This window comes from Sminthopsis crassicaudata, chromosome 4 (genome assembly GCF_048593235.1).
Source record: "Sminthopsis crassicaudata isolate SCR6 chromosome 4, ASM4859323v1, whole genome shotgun sequence".
Classification (NCBI taxonomy): domain Eukaryota; kingdom Metazoa; phylum Chordata; class Mammalia; order Dasyuromorphia; family Dasyuridae; genus Sminthopsis; species Sminthopsis crassicaudata.
In genome coordinates, this window is record NC_133620.1 from 163236781 (window position 1) to 163256013 (window position 19233).

At 34.6% G+C, this 19233-nt stretch overlaps 1 protein-coding gene across 1 annotated transcript in view; it reads left to right on the forward strand.

Annotated features, from left to right (window-relative positions):
- SGK1 (serum/glucocorticoid regulated kinase 1) overlaps positions 1 to 19233 on the forward strand; it is a 159231-nt gene that overhangs the window by 89269 nt on the left and 50729 nt on the right. Inside the window, exon 3 of the mRNA XM_074309781.1 lies at positions 14127 to 14202. Coding sequence (XP_074165882.1) covers positions 14127 to 14202 — 76 coding nt within the window. The remainder of the gene's footprint in view (positions 1 to 14126; positions 14203 to 19233) is intronic.

Genomic DNA, 19233 nt, shown 5'->3' on the forward strand with positions numbered 1-19233 from the left:
TAAACTCCTTTGTCATTTAAAACATCCTAATGGGATATATATTGGGCTTCTATTCAATATCTCTAGGTATATACAAATCCAGTATTAAGCATGAAAGGAATCTTCTTTAGTTCAATTTTATAATCACAGGACAATTACTACTACAATTATAGTTAATTCATGACCATTCTAACCCATAGTGTCTTTTACAGTGAAGAAGTTGAATGAAAATAGCCAATTAAAAGCAGAATCCCCTTAGCAACCCGAAGTGAATACCCTTCTAAGCATTGGAAAGGGAAGAATTGGGCTCAACAAATAAATAAAAGTTCCACTTGCAACTGTAATAAACATCTTATAATCTGAAACAAATGACAATTAAAATATTTCACCTATCTGACTTGCTCCAGAGCTTTTCCTAAGGAAAGATCACTGTTTAATCACACTTGAAGTCACCTTTCTAAGACTAATGGCTAAAATAGGAAAAAATAGATTATGGTAGCAACTTTAGAAAGTAGATGGTATAGAACAATGTGTGATTTGCTTTGGAACTCACTAACATGTTAAACTTTTAAATTCTCTCTCTCTGGAATCTCAACCTAAGAAATCCCTTCCTCCACCACTCATTTTGGAGGCAAACCTGCTAGCATTGAACCTCCTTTGCTACACATTAAAATATACATAAATAAAATGGGGAATAAATAAATTATTGGACTATGGCAGTATAGTAGTGTGCAAAGAAACCACTAGTTTGGGAATCAAAAGATCTTGGTTCAAATCTCAACTCTGTTATTCTAACAGAGAAGTCCTTTAACCTCCCCATATCATTTTGAGTTTCCTCATTTATAAAATAAGAGTTAGAGTAGATAACCACCAAATTCCCTTCCAGTTCTGTAAAATCTAGATTCAAATATTTTACCATTTGTAAAAAAGTTGATAATATCTATAATATCTTCCCAACCAGATTGTTTTAAAGCTCAAATGATATAAACAATATAAAGCATAGTTGTATTTAACAGGAAGCCATCTTGCCCTTTGAAGCATCCATCTTTCCTGCCTTCTCTGACAAAGTGGTCACTGAGTTCTTGTAGATTCTCTGGCTTCAAAAAGCACTCTAAAAGAAATTCAAAGACTTGGGATTGAAAGAGTCTTCCAGCGTTCACTTAGTTCACTTCTGTAGCCTCAGGCAAGAAGACCACACAGAATCTATTTTATTTCTCAAGTCTCTAGAGAAACAGATTCCACAACCTCCCTGAGCAGTAATTTTAATGTTTAACAGTCTTTACTGGACTTTCTTGAATTTTAACCAAATTTCTCAAACCAATTTTCTCTTGGTCCGTCCTTATTATAGACGGTCAATAGTACCCCACAAAAAAAAAAAAAAAAAAAAAAAAAAAGAATGTAATTAAGTCGTCACTCATCTTTCTCTTTGGAGTCAATAATAATAGTTCATTTTACCTTTCCTCATTGATCTACTTTTCCAATACTTAAATCATCTTACCATTTTGGGCTTCTTTTTAAAGCATTTCCAAATTCTTAATGTTCTTCTCTGGAGCCCACAGTTTTAGCATATCTCTGCTAGTAAGTATTTAGTTAGAATTGACTAATAATTGCTCCATATTTTCCTCCTGTTATGCCTTATAGTGACATATTGAAGTGTGTGTGTGTCTTTTTTAAACTCTGTTGCTATGTTGATGATTTGAATCAGCCTGTGTCTTGCTCCTAAAAAAAAAAAGACATTTATTTGCACATTGCATTCTCATCTTATATTTTTGTATACTACCATCCCTCCCCAGTCACACCCCAAAATATACTATAAACATCCTGTCAATTTTAAAATATGGGTATGTATATATAGAAGCACTGAGCTGAGATATAAGAACTTTCAAACTTTTTTTTTTTTTAGAAACCATAGCACCAATTAAAATAGCTATGATTCCTCCCCCTGTTTTCTACAAAAATAATGCTTATATAGGCTCCATTTCCTCTCTATTTAATTTTGGCAGAATATTCCATTTTTCTTGTTTCTCCAGCAAAATTCTGGCAGAGGGAGATTTGAAAAAAAGCTGCATAATACTAAGACCAAAAGTGAGCCAATTTAATTTGGCATCTGCTTGATTAAAAATGAATCTGGAGCTATATGAGTGTTCCTGGCTATTTCTACATGAATGCTATTTAAATCCTAGGTCTTTTTGCAAGTAGAATAAAAAATGATTACCACACATGAAGTCTGCAATTTGTAATTCATTAATTTCTCTGAAGGCCTCTGCTCCACAAAGGCAATAACCAAGAGTAAACTTATCTGCTATATGTTACATGCTACATGGTGTCCAGTTACTGTGTCCAGAAGATTATGAGCCCCACAGAGTGTGCTATCCTGGCACTTTCATTGCCCTTTAGCAGGAGAAACATCATTTTTTTAAAAATCCACCTAACCATTGGAATTTAGGAAAAAATCATTCTAGTCCTTCAAGAGTGTCCTCCAAAAACAAAGGAAGCAAAGCAGCTATGTGGCACAGAGGATTGGAGTGAGGAGAATTTGAATTCAAATATGGCCTTAGACACTTAACTACCTACTAGCTATGTGACCCTAGACAAGTCACCTAATCCCAATTGTCAAAAAAAGGGAAGCTTTAGAGCTCCCTTTCCCCTCTGACTAGACTATTACTTCATGGTTTTATACTTTTAAAACCAGCCTTTGTTTAACAATTCTCAAGAATAGGAAAAGAAATGATTCAAGATCTACTATATTTGAATAGAGCATTAAATCATTTATTTAGTCTTAAATCATTTGTTATTCTACATTATTTTCAGTCTTGGGGCTACTGATGATTTTAACTCAATTCTTCCTACCTGCAAAATCTACATATCAACTACACTATTCTGCCCCTCATTTAAATTTAAAAAAGGACTACTAATAACTTAGATGATCAGTCAAATCATCCTTGTACTCTTTTGGAAATGAAATTCAAAGGACAACACAGAGATGTGAAATGCTACAAATTTAAGGACATTTCTGTGATGACCTAGTTCATTCATAGGATAGAGAGAGAAACTCAAGCTCCATTACCTCAATACTCATTGTTCTATATGAAGAAAAAGGAGTGGCACTTAACAATATTAAGTCTGGAAGGACAATTGGACCTGGACAAAATTTACAGAAAAAGAAAAGAGATGGAACAGACATTTGGAAAGACATGCATTTCTGGATGTGATTAATATTATTATTATTAATAAAATAATATTAATAATTTAATTGCACATTTGTTACAAGGATTTTATTTTTCTCTTTTTTTCAGTAGTAGAGGAATATGTAAAGGAGAGAAAATAAATGTTTAATTAAGTTTTAAATGTTTAATAAAATGCTTGTAAAATATAAATGTGCACACATATATGTATATGTATAAATGTATATTTGTATAAATATGTATACACATATACATATATATATATATATTGCCTATGCTGGAGATGATATAACTTTAAAAAAAAAACTCTTAGCAATTGATTTTCAGAATAATTTTAAAATAGGAACTTTTCAAAGGAATAGAAAAGATTTTTCCTTACTTGCTTCTTAACCCTCTTTATCCTGTTTTTCAAACTCAACAAGTATCTTTCCTAAAACTTTTACTAATGATCTCTATTTCTTTTCTTTTCTTAATCTTCTTCCTTTTGAACAATTCTACAGATTTTGATACTGTCAGTCACCCTCTCCAATCTTTCCTCTCCAGCTTTTCATGGCATTATTTTCTTTGATTTTACTCCTGTTACTATTGTAACTCCTCAGTGTTCTTTGCTACATCATCAAATCTACTCCTAACTCTGGATGTGTCCCAAGTCTCTATCTTGGATTCTTTTCTCTTCTTATCTATTCTCATTTTCTCTCCCTTTCTTTCTTATCTTTTTCTCTCCTCTCCCCTCCTTTATTCTCCTCTTCTCTTCTCCCCTCTTCTCATCATTTCTCTTCTCTCTACATACATAACTCAAAGATCTATATATCCAGCCCTGAATTTAGGACTGGATATCCCAAAAGCATCTCAAACTTAATGTTTAAATATGTCTAAAACAGAACTCATTTTCTCCTTTCTTCTCCACCTATCCCACCCCCATAAAAAATCCACCTCATATTCTCCTTCTGAGCTTCCCTTTATTTGTTGATAACACCACCATTCCTCTGGTTGCTAAAATTAAATTTGCATCTTGATGTTATCCCTGATTCCTTATTCTCTCTTTCCCTATAAATCCAAATTTTGTCATCTCTAACTCTGTACCATCTTTTTCTCCTCATGCTGGTTCAAGTCCTCATTACCTCTTATCTGAATTATTGCAATAGTATCCTAATTGGCCATCTACTTTAAGTCTCTTCTCATTCCAATGTCTTCTACACAGCTGCTAAATGGCTTTCCTGAAGTACATGTCTAGCCATATTACTACTCTATTGAAAGAGTTACAATGATTACTTTGGAGTAGAATATAAACTCCTTCATTTGGCTTTAGAAACTCTTCGTATTCTGATTTTAAACTACGTTTTCATTCTTGTTGCACATTACTTGCCTTTCACACTGTATAGTCCAGCTAAATTGTTCTTTTTCTTCTTCATACATAATTCTTTTAAACTGACTATCGCTCAAGCCTAGAATGCACTCTCTCATTTTCTGCCCCTAAATAATTAGAAATTCTTTTTCCCCTCAAAATTTATTTGAAACTCTACCTTCTCCATGAAAATTTTGCCAATCTTCACAGATACTACCGTCCATCCCACTTCTACTGCTATCAGTATATAACACATCCACATTAAAGAGATCACAGATATAATAAAGTGTTAGGATTCTTACAAAGTACTAAGTCAGTGGAATTGATAGAGACAATAATTATCTAATTTAGCATGGTTCAGTATGATTGATCTGATCCTATAAGGAAATGTTATGGTCCAGAACGTGAAACAAGGTACTGAGTGAAATTGAGGAGACAATAATTAAATCTAGTTTAGCATTGATTTAATCCTACAATAAATAATGGTTTCCTAGTGATGTAATGATTGGTGTGTATTCAGTGTACAGCATATAAACAAGAAGTTCTCAGGGCCAGACACATAAGCCCACTAAAAGACCAGCCCACTAGAGAACAAGACCACTCTTGGAGGTGGAGACAGATTCATTCCATTTTCCATCTTTATGCTGGCTGGAGGCTGAAGTATAAACCTTTGGATTCGGACACATTCGGAGGGAGCTAGAGACAGAAGCTGGAAGACTAGAGGCAAGATCCAGAAGGCCTCCAGAAAACTAGCAGAGCCCGAAGTGAAGGAGATAAGATTTTGACTGAAATAATAAAGCATTTGGACTTTAACTCCTGGCTGCATTTGAGGTGATTATTACTCTGAACTGAAACTAAGGCTGCCTCCAGAAGCCCCCTAAGAAACCTGCTCCCAGAGAACATTACATTTTAAAGAAGAATATTACAATAAAGAATTGAGGAAAATCATTATAGCTGCTGATTTATTTGCTTGAAGGAAGATAGATAGATGGATAGATGGTTAGATAGACAGATGCATTCTCTCTGGTTGGCTTTGCTTTATTTAGGTATCATAACAGAACATGAATCAGATTTTCCACTGATTTGGGAACTAAGGGCTAACTCTTTGATAGTTACATTAATAGCTATGCACGAAAATATTACCCTTCAGCCTTCCTCAGCATGTCACCAATTTTCTGCAAGTTTAAAGCCTGTTAATTATTACCCAATTATACATTAAATTTTATTATAATCTGAACTGACTCCTCCCCCCTTGCACAAATATATGTATCATTTGAGAACAAGAGTTTTTTTAAAGGAAATATTAAGCTCAGGAAGTGTATTTTTAAGGATTCCAAATAAGCCTTCTCTCTGGCCTCTTCCTTTGCCTTCTCCATGATTCCCTGTGCCTTCTAAGATAAGGAGTAGATGAATAGGTAGTTTTCTTAATTCTAATGTTTTAGAAGGAATCATCTTAAGTTTCTTCTTTTCTAGGTCCCTCTAAATGTTCAATACTCATTTTGCTTCTGTTTCTCTCTCAATGAAAATTTTCTTCAAATTGGAAAGGGTGTAACAATCATGAATAATTGAGAAGACAGCAAGAGAGCATCTACTTTCTTTAAATAAAGTCAAATCACTGGGTTGAATTTCTTTCCCTTCAGAGAAAGTATTTGAACATAATATTATCAAATTGTTGTTGTTAATTTTTGATGAAGCATGGAGCACAAGACAGATGCCACAATCTTATCCCAGTTTAAAAAAAAAATTCTGAAAACTGAAAAACTGTTGATCTTGATGTCAATCCCCAGAAAAATTTAAAGATGATTTATTAACTAGCCAGCAGTCTGATAGCAATTACTATAAGATAGTAAGAATTAACTAGTTATGCCAAACTAACTTAATTTTCATTTTTGATAAGATTACTAAATCAAAGAACATACCAGTGGATTTCAACAAGATATTTCCCTTAGTCTCTCATTAAATGATATTGTGTAAAAGAGAGAAAAGTATGGTATTTGTTTGTACATGAGGTTGGTTATTGAATGTTTGGATTCTGCCAAGGTCTCAAGGGACAACTAGATAGGTGCAGTGGATAGAGAATTGGGCCCACAGTCAGGAAGATTCATCTTTCTGAATTCAGATCTGGCCTCAGATACATACTAATTGTACAATTCTGGGCAAGTCACTTAACCCTGTTTGACTCATTTTTTTTTTCATCTATAAAATAATCTAGAGAAGGAAATGGCAAAGCACTCCAATATCTCTGCCAAGAAAACCCCACATGGGGTCTCAAAGAGTCAGACATGACTGAAAAATGACTCAACAACAAAAATGAAGACATTTCAAATGATGGAGAATTTGGCTAGGATTCCTGGACAAGAAATAGGAAAATGGTTTCTTTGTTCACATAGAGAGAAGAGATAATATAGCTTTTCCTTATCATCACTGAGTTGTCTCATTTTTTTTTTTTTTTGTGTGTGTGTGTGTGTGAAGACTATTGTTAGAAGCTGGAATGGGGAAATGACCATCAACATAAAATCTGGCTTTTCCTCAGAAGAAATCATAAAGCTTGGTCTTGTTTAAATGTCTTCTTTGAAGACATTTAAGAAGGATTTCTTGAGTTTTTGTTTTGTTTTGCTTTTTGTATAGTGTTGGTTGAATAAAAAGAAAATGTATCCATTTGCAAAAATACTTATTACAACGCCCAAAGTTTTATACAGTTTTAATCACAAATATTTATTGATGACCTGTGCTGTATTAGAACTATGCTCTGATGGATAAAATGGAAATAGAAGGTCCATATCTTCCTGTCCACATTTCTGCCCTAAAAAGCCTATAAATTTATTGGAGAGATAAGACCAATACACATCATTTGTATTTGGTTTGGGCCTAAAATTTTATCAGCATGAAGACTTCACATACATTTCCAGATCCTTCACAGCATATAGTTTTAGAAAGTTGTTTGGTACACTAAAATGGTAAATTGCTTGCCAAAAGTCATGAAGTAAGTATATGTCAAAAACAGGACTTGAACTGATATCTTCTCAACTGAAAAACTAGTCCTTCATTTGTACATTCTTTTTGTAATGAAGACAGCATAAACTAAATTGTCTAGTATAGATTATAAATGCTATAGTTCAAAGATGAAAGAGATTAATGTAGCCCAAGTAATTAAGGAAAACTTCCTAGAGGAGACAGGATTTATACTTATTACATAAATTTGAGAAGGATTTTTGGATTCATTTTTCTTTATGAGATTGTTGAGGAGGGTTTTCCAGAAATCTTTTTGAGAAGACCAAAGTTTTATTTTTATTACTTTGCAGAAATTATGCATTTAAATAACCAGCCGAGATTAGAACCTATGACTCTCAAAGTTCATTGTTCCACATAAAACAGGATGCTTTCATATTTTTCTTTGTGAGCCAACCCTCAGAAATGCAAAGATCTGCTGGAAAACAGAATCACTATAAATGTACAATTTACTTTGCTAAAAAAGAAAGAAAGAAAAGCTATCCAGTCTCAGAATGAAAATTTACTAGCACTGCCAGTCATCATAAAAAATGCTCATGCAAAGAAAGCATTTTATTTCTGTCAGGTATCCTTTTTACATGTGTTTCATATCAGACATTAAGGAAGGTCAACTGAAATTTAAAGAAAACATTTGCCAGATCTAAAGTGAGTCCTCCAGCACATCTGGGATCCTCTGTAAAAATTAAGTCAACATCCTGGACTCTCAGAATGGCCAACTTATTAAATGATTTTGCAGGAACCATTGCTTTTGCAAGCCCTAAGACAAGCCAAAATCTAGAATAGGCTTTTAGAACTCTGAACCAATTAATAGTGTTGTCCCATTGTATGAAGAAAACAGTAAGCATTTAATTATTAAAATGTAGAGAATTAGATCATTCCTTTCAATTAGAATTGCTGGCCACTGGAGATGAAGAGATAAAAATGAAACAAACCGTGTCCTTAGAGAACTTACATTCTACTGGAAGAATTACACAGCATAGAGATAGAACCTAAACTAAACTGCAGTGAGATACAGAGTCACATTAACTAACCCTTCTTTTTTTTTAACAAGGAAATAAATTTTAAATTAGGCAAATATGCCCATAATCTCATATCCAAATTTTTTTTTTAGTTTTCTCTTGATCTACTGTAACACCTTTTTGTCAATATCTATGGGCAGAAAAGCTAAGTGACACTTTTTCCTGTTGTACTAATTAAAAACACCTGCTACTTTTTTTTTTCCTTTTTCCTATAAAACCCTGAATTGGAAATACTTTTCCAACCCAGACCTGGTCTAGCAATAATCACACATGATTTGTTTCTTTCACCTACATTCACATTTTCCCCAAGTTCCATAAGATCCAAATCACTACCCTTAGACAGATGTTCATCTGAAAAGGATGTCTTAGATTAGTTGAAGGAAAACACAAATGGGGGGAGAAGTATATATTATACAAAATGATCTAGAGCCACTATGTCTGTTGAGTTGAAGGTGTGCTTATATAGATAAATAAGATTAAAGTGGAATGGTTGTTTTTGGACTATTTTCCAGGTAGAATTTTGCATAGGAGTACAATTGTACCTGAAGGTGAATGTAATAATAATAATAATAATAATAATAATAATAATAACCCATATAGGTATAGTACTTAAGATTCAAATCATAGATTTAGAGCTGGAAGGAATCTTTGTAAGACAGACCCTCACCATCATCTTTTGCTTGAACTGTTACAATATCCTTTAGCACAATCTCAAGTCAACTCCCACTCTAGTCCCAGTCTTTATTCTTCTTGACCTTTCTGCCTTCTTTGACAGTCAGTCCTTGTACTCTCTTTTTACTAGGTTCTTGTGACACTACTCTCTCCTGGTTTTTCTCCGACCCATCAGATCAGTCTTTCTTAGTCAACTTTGCTGGACTATCATCCAAAGTCTTCACCTAACTATGGGTGCTCCCCAAGGCTCTGACCTGAACCTTCTTATTTTATCCTTCTATTCTGTTTTGCTTGACCTCATCAACTCCCATGGCTCAGTGGATAGAGTGCCAGACCCGGAGTTAAGAAGACTCCTCTTTTGGGCTTCAAATCTGGTCTCAAACACTTAAGAACTGTGAGTCCCTGGGCAATTCACTTAACACTGCCTCAGGTTTTTTATCTGTAAAATGAGTTGAGAAGGAAATGGCAAACCATGTCAGTATCTTTGCCAAGGAAATCCCAAATGGGGTCATGAAGTTAGACACTGCTGAAAATAATGGAACAAAAGTATGGAAGACCCTAAGGTCTATTTATCTGGTCTATCCTATTTCCTAATTTCTAATCTTGCATTTTCATTTGTTGTTAGATATCATGAACTGATTTTCCCCCCAAAATCTTAAAATCAGCATATCTAAAACTGAAGTCATCATCTTTTCCCCAAGACTCTCCCCATCTTTCTAACTTGATTATTACTAACAAGAGTATGATCATCCTCCCAGTCAAGTCACCCAGGCTTGAAACTTAAATGTCGGGGCAGCTAGGTGGCACAGTGGATAGAGCACCAGCCTTGAATTCAGGAGGAATCTGGTCTCAGACACTTAACACTTCCTAGCTGTGTGACCCTGAGCAAGTCACTTAACCCCAGCCTCAGGAAAAAAAAAAAAAAAAAGAAAGAAAAGAAAAGAAAAAAGAAATTTAAATGTCATCCTCAACTCCTCTTTCTCATTCATCCCCCTAACCCCATACACATATTCACATCTAATCTGTTAAGTCTTGTCAAATTTATTTTCATGTTCTGGTATACACCCCCTTTTCTCCTCTCATATAGTTGCCGCCTTGACTCAGGTCCTCATCATCTCATGCTTAGACTATTGTAATTGTCTTTTAAATATTCTTTTTTTTTTTTTTTTAACATCTCTCCCCACCCCAGTCCATACCTACATTCAGCTTCCAAAATGGTCTTCATAAAGTTTAGGTCTCCTCTCCTCTTTGATAAATTCCAGAGGTCTCCTAGTACCTCTAAGATCAAATGGAAAATCCTTATTTTGTCATTTAAAGCCTTTTTACAACCTGACATTGCCCTACCTTACCCAATCTTCCCATACTTTACTAACCTCTCTATATTTCATTATTCAGTGACACAGACCTCCAGCATAATATTTCATCTCCAGATTGTTCCTTTTCACCATCTGTCCCCCATGCCAGCAAGGTCCTCCTCATCTCCACAGTCTGACTAACTTACTTCTTTTAAGTCTCATTTTAAATCTCACCTTCTGCAAAAGGACTTTCCTGGTTCACCTCATTACTAGTGTCTGCCCTCTGAAATTATCTCCAATTTATCTTACTCTCTCTAGTATATCTTGTTTGTACATAGTTGTTAGCTTGTCTCTCTTATTAGAATGAAAGCTCATATCAATGACTGGTTTTGTCTTTCTTTGTATTCCCACAGCTTAGCCCAGGAGCTACCAGATAATAAGGACTTAATAAATGCTTGTTGACTTGACTAATTGATCTCCCTATCTACTGTCTGTTTGCTCCAATCCATCCCTTCCATAGCTATCAAAGTTATTTCCCTAAAACACAGGCCTGACCATGTTCCTCTCTTGACTTTAAGACAAAAATTAAATCATGGCATTTGAAACCCTTCACAGTCTTACTCCAATGTACATTTCCAAGCTAATAGCATAATCACTCTTCCTCAGCTGTATCAAACTGGCATTCTTGCTGGTATGGGTGCCTGACCTTGCCCAACTTTGTCTCTGCCTCTACACAAAATATCTTTAGTGCCTCCTTCGTACTTTTACCTCCTAGAAGCCCCAGATTCCCACAAATCTCAGTTCAAATGCCATCTGCTTCAAAATGTCATTACTGTTTCTTCCAATGGCTCTTTCCAAATCACTGTGTATTTTCCCCCATTGTATCCTACATTTACATTTACATTGCTTCCTTTATAAATATGTAACATTTTTAGAGACAGAAGGTGTCCTACTTTGAGATTTGTATCACTAGTGCCTAGCACAGTGCCCAGCACATCTTGGGCTCTTAATAAATGTTAATTGATAGCGCTCACATGCATATAACACTGAAATTTTTCAAAGTACATACATGACTTCATTTACTCTTCTGAGGTAAATGCATTAATTATCTCTATTTTAAAAATGAAGAAAGTAAGATTTAGAGAAGTTACTTGTGACTAGTAAGGCAGAATTTGAGTCCAACTCCAGTATTTTATGCATTTTCCCTCCCCGTTCCCCACCCCAAAAGATGGCCTGTCTGCCTAATTCATAATGCCTTTATCCTGCAGAATATTAAGGATTTGAAAAAAGTAAACAAATATCTATAGTTCAATTGAACAAGCTTCAAATTTAATATTGAAATCCAGTTGCTCTGCTTAGCAATAACAGAAAAATGGAGATTGGATGGAAAAAAAAAGAAAAAGGAAATAACATAAATAACATTAGTAAATAAAATTGTAAAAAGAAATATATCAATTAACAGGCATTTTATTTAGCACCTATATTTCTCTTAATTTTACTCCATATCATTACAATTTCCTCTGGGGCCAAGCCTGAGCCTGCCACACTTTATATTTATACCATGTGTTGAAAGCATTATGCAATTGAGAAAGGATAAATAATTAGTTCAAAACCATATCAAAAATTATTGGCAATGCCTAGGATGACAGTAGAGTGACCTCTAACACTATTCGAATCTCCAGGCCAAATTCCTGCTATCCTTGTTTAGACTGAGAGCTGAATAAGGATACAGGTGGCCAAAAACAGCCAAGGGAATCATGTAGCTTTGGGAACCTTCCCTGAAGAAACATATGGGGTCCACTTTGTTGAGTTTGATTATTTCCCTACCATGAGGAAGTTTGCAGTGGACTGATGCAGCTAGGAAGAACTACTCTCCCAGGATGGGAGAGGAAGAGGGAGGGATGACCATGTTCAAATATGATTTTTGATCTCCTTTTCTAAAAGCCATGGAAGCTAGCAATTAGTCAATAAGCATTCATTGTGTTCTAGAAAGTATACTAAGCCTTAGGGATACAAATAATAATCTTTGATCTCAAAGAGCTTACTATCTAATGGCAGATAGTGGAAAGAACTGTGCACAAATAAAATGCATAAAGGATAAATTGTAAATAATCCATAGAGAGAGGGTACTTAAGTATTAAGGGATCAGGAAAGTAGTCTTGAATAAGATTGAATTGGGAATGGAAATTGAAGGAAGTCAGGAGGCAGAGATGAGGAGGGAAAGAATTCCAGGCCTGAGAGATGATTATATTGAAAATGCTTGATGTCAGGAGAGGAAGCCTCTTCTTCAAGGAACAAAGAAGCCAATATCACTGGCCCACAAAGTATGTGACAGTAATGTGCAGGAAGACTAAAAAGGTAGGAGGCCAATTTGTGACAAGCTTTGAATGTTAAACAGGAAATTTTATTTTTGATCCAAGTGGCATGAGAATTTATTAATATTAATGATGGCAGGGCAGGAAGCAACATGGTCAAATCTCCACTTTAGGAAGATTTGTATGAAAATTAAATAGAAGATGGTTTGGAGTAGGAAGAAGCTTGTTAAAATACTGAGAGGGTGCCAGGGTGATGGCAGTGGTAGAGGAGAAAAAGACAGATCTTGGCAATAGATTGGAAATGAAAGGTGAGAATAATGAGTCAAAGATGCCACCTAGATTTTGAGTCTTAGGGACTAGTAGAATAGTGGTTTCCTAGAAAATAATATGAAAGTTCAGAAATGAGGAGAATTTGAGAAGAATAATAATTAGCTTAGTTTTAGCATGTTGAGTTTTAAGATATCTTTGGTATATCCACTTTCATATGTCTAATAGGCAGTAGGAGATTAGAAGAGAAGGGAAGGCTGGATAAGTAGATCTGAGGATCTACAGCATAGAGATGATAACTACATCCATCTGATTTAATGAGATTTCTAAGTGAAATCATCTACAAAGGGAGAACAAGGGAGAAGAGGACCAAGGGCAGAACTCTTGAGGAGAATCACCTTTAGCTTAATTTGAATGATTGCAAAGGAAACTAAGAAGTGGTCAGATAGGTAGGTTTAGAACCAGTATTGAGGAGCAGCTAAATAGAGCAGTGGATAGTGCATCAGCCCTGAATTCAGGAGGACCTGAGTTCAAATGTAATTTCAGATACTTTCTAGCTATGTGATCCTGAGCACGTCTTGGCCAAGTCACTTAACCCCAATTGCCTCAGCAAAAAGAAAAAAAAAAAGAAAAAAGAAAAAGAAAAAGAAAAGAAAAGAACCAGTATAGAGTAGCAAGCTTTATAGAAACTTAGAGAGAACAGGGTATCAAAAAGAAAATGGTTGGTCTCCTATTTTGGACACCTAGTTTTTTCCCTCTAGGAATGGGAAGAAGTATTACCAGCTGGTACTTTTGGAAGAGACCACTGCTGGAGAGATCAGGGATTGTCTTCAAGGATAAACTGCCTCAGGATAATTCTCAAGAGGTCTCTATTCTCTAGAGATTTCAAGAGATATAGGAGGCAAGAAATTGGACTTTCATATAAACTTTTGCAAATGGAGGACTGTTGAATTTCATTTAGTATGGGCATCTCAGCAATCCAGGCATCTGAAACATCACAGTCAGTATCACATTGTGTTGTTCTTCCTTGTGTTTTATAGATGAAAGAGCCGGGTATTAAAGCCGACATCCTGAATAAGCCTGACCCAAGAACTTACTGGAATAACGATGACTCAGGTACTAATGGAAAATCACATTCTGGGCCTGTGTACACACAGGGATATATTCCATCAGCATTCCCATGATTGTTGGGGGCAGGGAGGGAGGGAAAGCCAAAGCAGGTGCTTGTGATTGTCATCTTAAATAGTATTATGTAAGAAGATTATATCCTTTTCTAAATCCAGGCTGACTGAAAATTTAAGACAACTGAAGCAAAATCATACTTTGGGCATTGATCCAAGATGTTAGTGTTTGTTGGTAGAGTCGGTATTATGGTAGGTTAGATTAATCATTTCATAATGTACAGTGATTCTCTAATCTATATTTCTTACCACAATATTACAAAATACCTAACCTAAATTTCAGAGCAGAGTTTTTAGAAAATCTCTCACTTGAAATCCTATTGATCTATCGGACAATAAGAAAAATGAAAATAGAAGAAGGTGGTTTCCTAGACTATACACTTAGAGAAGAAATCATTCCTATCCTCTCATTGTTTATGTTCAGATATCTTGCCTTCTTAGGTATACAGACTATTCATCAAATAAGTCAATAACATCAGGTCCACAAATATTTAAAATATGTTTACGGTTTTTTTCTAAGAAACAGAAATCTGATAGTGGTTATTCACATCAATATTAGAAACAGAGTCAACACTCTAAGGTAGGAAATATATTTTTTTCCAAAGTATTATTTCATCTAGAAATAATTGAATGGCAGTAATATGAAAAGAAAATGGGCCTGAGATTCAAATGGAATGCGTGGTCCAGGACAGACATGGTTTTGCTTTGTCATGACCAACCTACTTGAAATACTAGTGGCTAAACAAATATAGACAGGCAGTGGCCCTGTGCAGGAAGACTAGAAATTGCATGTCATTTTGTGTAAGCAAAAGGCAATCTATTTAATGTGCGCTTTCAGTTCTCTAGTGACATATCTCATGAATGTTTTAAAATAATTGTTAATCAGCTGTAGATATGACCTATTTCCACTCAAACTGAAATGACAAAGGAGAGTGACTCTAAACATATTTTGCTAATTGAACTTCTTATAAACAATTTAACATCTAAACACATAAATGGGAGCCAGAGGAAAGCACAATGAGAAGCAGATAGGAGAAGGTGCAAAGGGGCAGTGTGGGGCTTAATGAAAAATGCTATCCAAAGTAAAGTGGGAGGGCATGAATCTTTAAGCAAAGATGGGATGACTATTTGTTTGGTATATTGTAGGAATTCATGTTCTAATTTTGTTTGAAATAGATAAGATCTAGGATCTCTTCCAAATCTAAGATTAGATGATTTAGAAATTATCAAATATCACACTGAGCTTAGTCTACTCCTTACACATGAATGATAACGTTTGCCATCATATTTCTAAAATGACAGCTTCATAATTTCTAGACATCTAGGTGCTGGTATGTTTGGCAGAAGTAGTCATTTGCCCTCAAAATAAAATAATTAAATTGTAGTAAAGGAGAAAATTTTGTTTTAGGCATATTTTTCTTTTGCTCTAAAAACTGTCTAAAGCACTAGTGATTAGTCTATTCCAGAGAAACAATTTTCTTGACACTACTGTAAAAATGTTCAATAGTTTAAATTCTTATGATTCCATGATATAATTCTATTATTATCACATTATTCCTTTAGCCCTTTCTGAATTTGATCAGGAACCAGAAGAAAAAGAAATTTAAAAAATTCCTCAGTCACAATGAATATAGGAGAACACTGCTATGTGTTATGACATAGAGACTTGGTTTTCCTAACAGTTTATACTTTTAATTATGTTTAATTTTTAAAAAGCAATCCTATTTATCAGGTTCTAGATATAAATGGTTAAATACAATTATCCCAGAATGACAAAACTATACCAGAAAAGTAGGTGAATACCCTTTTAAAAATATCCTGGAAAAGCTATTCTCCATACACTTCCCATATGGAATTTCTTTTTATTTAAACATTTTTAATGTCATCTTCATTATCACCCTTTCCCCTATTCCTACCAACAGTTATTATTCAGTCATTTTCAGTTGTGACCAACTCTTAATGCCTCATTTGTGATTTTCTTGGCAAAGATACTGTAGCATTTTGCCATTTCCTTCTCCAACTCTTTTTTACACATGAAGAAACTGAGATGAACAAGGTTAAGTGACTTACTTAGGAGTATGTAAGGCCAGAATGAACTCAAATAGACTCATCTTTCTGAATGGAGGCCCAGTACTTTATCCATTATACCAGCTAACTACCTCCTACCAAGAGAATTATCCCTTGTTTAAAAAACAAACAAACAAACAAACAAACAAACAAAACAACAACAACAACAGATGTTATGGGAAGGAAGCAATTCAGAAAAACTAATGGAGTCATTAACCAAGTCCAACAGTTTTTGCAGTGTTCTAGGCGTATAAACCTATTTTTCCCCCCCAGGGCCAGGCTTGCTCATTATTATTATAAATATCTGGTGTTTTTTGTTGTTGTTCTTTCCCTTTACATTGCTATATATTGTTTTCCTGGTTCTGCTTATTTCACTTTGCAGTAGTTCATGTAAGTCTTTGGTGCTTCTCTATGGTCATCATGGTTTTAGCATGGTAGTTTTTCAATATATCCATATATTATAACTCTATTTAGCTACTTCTCAATCACCTCATGAATTTTTTTAAAATAATTGTTAATCAGCTGTAGCTATGACCCATTTCCACTCAAACTAAAATGACAAAGGAGAGTGACTCTAAACATGTTTTGCTCATTGAGTGTCTTACAAACAACTTAACATCTAAACACACATATGAATATATATATATATATATATATTTATATTTATATTTATATTTATATATATGTTTGATTTCTTTGAAATAAAACTTTCCCAGCAGTGGGAATTCTTGAGTCAAAACACATACAGGTTTTAATCACTTTCTTACCATATTTTAAAATCGTTTTCCAAAATGGTTGGAACAATTCACAACTCCAACTACAGTATAATTGTGGGTCTATTTTTCCATAACTCCTAGTAAGGGCTATTCTAATAACATAGTCAAGTATCAACTATCATCCAGCCAATCAAAAAATAAAAGATGCAAATAGTATTCTGAGGGAATTCCTGCTTTCTGCAGATCAGGAATATGTTCCCAGCTACAGAATTAAATTTAACATATATTCTCTGAGCAAAATATAATGGAATTGTTACTGTTGTTATTTTTCAGTTATGTCTCACTTTTTGTGACCCCATTTAAGATTTTCTTGGCAAACAAACTAGAATGGCTTATCATTTTCTTCGCTAGCTTATTTTATAGATTAGGAAATTGAGACCATTGAGTGACCTGTCCAGGATCACACAACTAGTATATGTCTGAGATAACATTTGAACTCAGATCTTTCTGGTCTGAGGCCTGGTGATCTATTTCTCTCAATCAAAAGTTTCAGGGCTCCTTCCTTATAGAAACAAGTAAAAACTGGGCATAACTGGCATATAGCGGGGCCAAAATTCAAATAATATGAACACATGAATTCAATATGAACACAATGAATTCAAATGATGAATTGGGACTTAGCTATAAAATGTGTTGTTAGAATGCATCATTAGAAAGTTAGAGTTTTTGGTTAAGTATGCTCACACTCCGCACATCTCTCCATCATCCTTGGGTCATCCTCAGGTTTAATTCATAGAGAGCATGATAATTTCATGACTCAGAAGAATGAAGCAACACTCAGAGAATATCATTAATAGTTTTTAGCAATGAAAAAGAACAAAAATACACACATAAGCAAAGACAGGATGACCATTTGTTTGGTATATTTGTTTGGTGGCTGGCTTAAAGAAATTTGGAACCTAGCAAAGCAAGCTGATATAGTTATAGAATGTTTGCAGCCACTGGTTCATTAGAATAAGAATAAGAATAAAATCAAGGATAGTACTATTATTAGGACTCACAACCCTTTTGTTCAATTTAGCAAAGATGTATTAAGCTTTTCCTATATTCATGACATTATGCTAGGACCTGGAGATATAAGACAAAAAAGAAACTAGTCATAGCTCAAAGAGCTTGTGTTCTCTCTCTTTTGTCTATCTCTCTCTCTCTCTCTCTTTCTCTCTCTCTCTCTGTGTCTCACCTGTCTCTCTCTGTCTCTCTCTCTCTCTCTCTCTCTCTCTCTCTCTCTCTCTCTCTCTCTATCTCTCTCTCTCTCTCTCTCTGTCTCTCTCTCTCTCTGCTTCTGTCTCTCTGTCTCTTTGTCTGTGTGTGTGTCTATCTGTCTCTCTATCTCTGTCTCTGTCTCTCTTTATCTTTGTCTCTCTCTCTCTTGGTGGGGGTGGTACAGAGAAAATTATAAAATAACACAATAAACTGAAGTTTAAGAAAAATTTTTTTCCTATGAGTCTAAGTATATAGGGTAGGATAAATGGTGTTTGAAGAAGGAAATGCATCTTATAGAGTTTTATCATGTGGGCCCTAATAAATGTTATTTGGCCCTTAAAATTTTGTTTGTGCTGTCCCATCATTGCCCACCCCACAATAATATTAGAACATTCCTGGTACCCAGAGAAATTATGAATTAAAAGGAAAAACCTGAAATTCAACATGGGAATAATATTGAGAATAGGGTGATACTCAATGTTTAGGTGACAGAAAGAAAAAGTAGAACTTCAAAGTAAAAAACCTCAGTTAAAGTCCTGTTTCTTTTTTTTTTAAATTTATTTATTTTTTTATTAATTTTATAATTATAACATTTTTTGACAGTACATATGCTTAGGTATTTTTTTTACAACATTATCCCTTGTAGTCCCTTCTATTCTGAATTTTCCCCCTCCTTCCCTCCACTCCCTCCCCTAGATGGCAGGCATTCCCATACATATTAAATATCTTATAGTATATCCTAGGTACAATATATATGTGCAGAACCGAATTTTGTTGTTGTTGTTGTTGAAAAGGAAGAATTGTATTCAGAAGGTAAAAATAATCTGGGAAGAAAAACAAAAACAAAAAATACTCACAGTTTACACTCATTTCCCAGTGTTCCTTTTCTGGATGTAGCTGCTTCTGTCCATCATTGATTA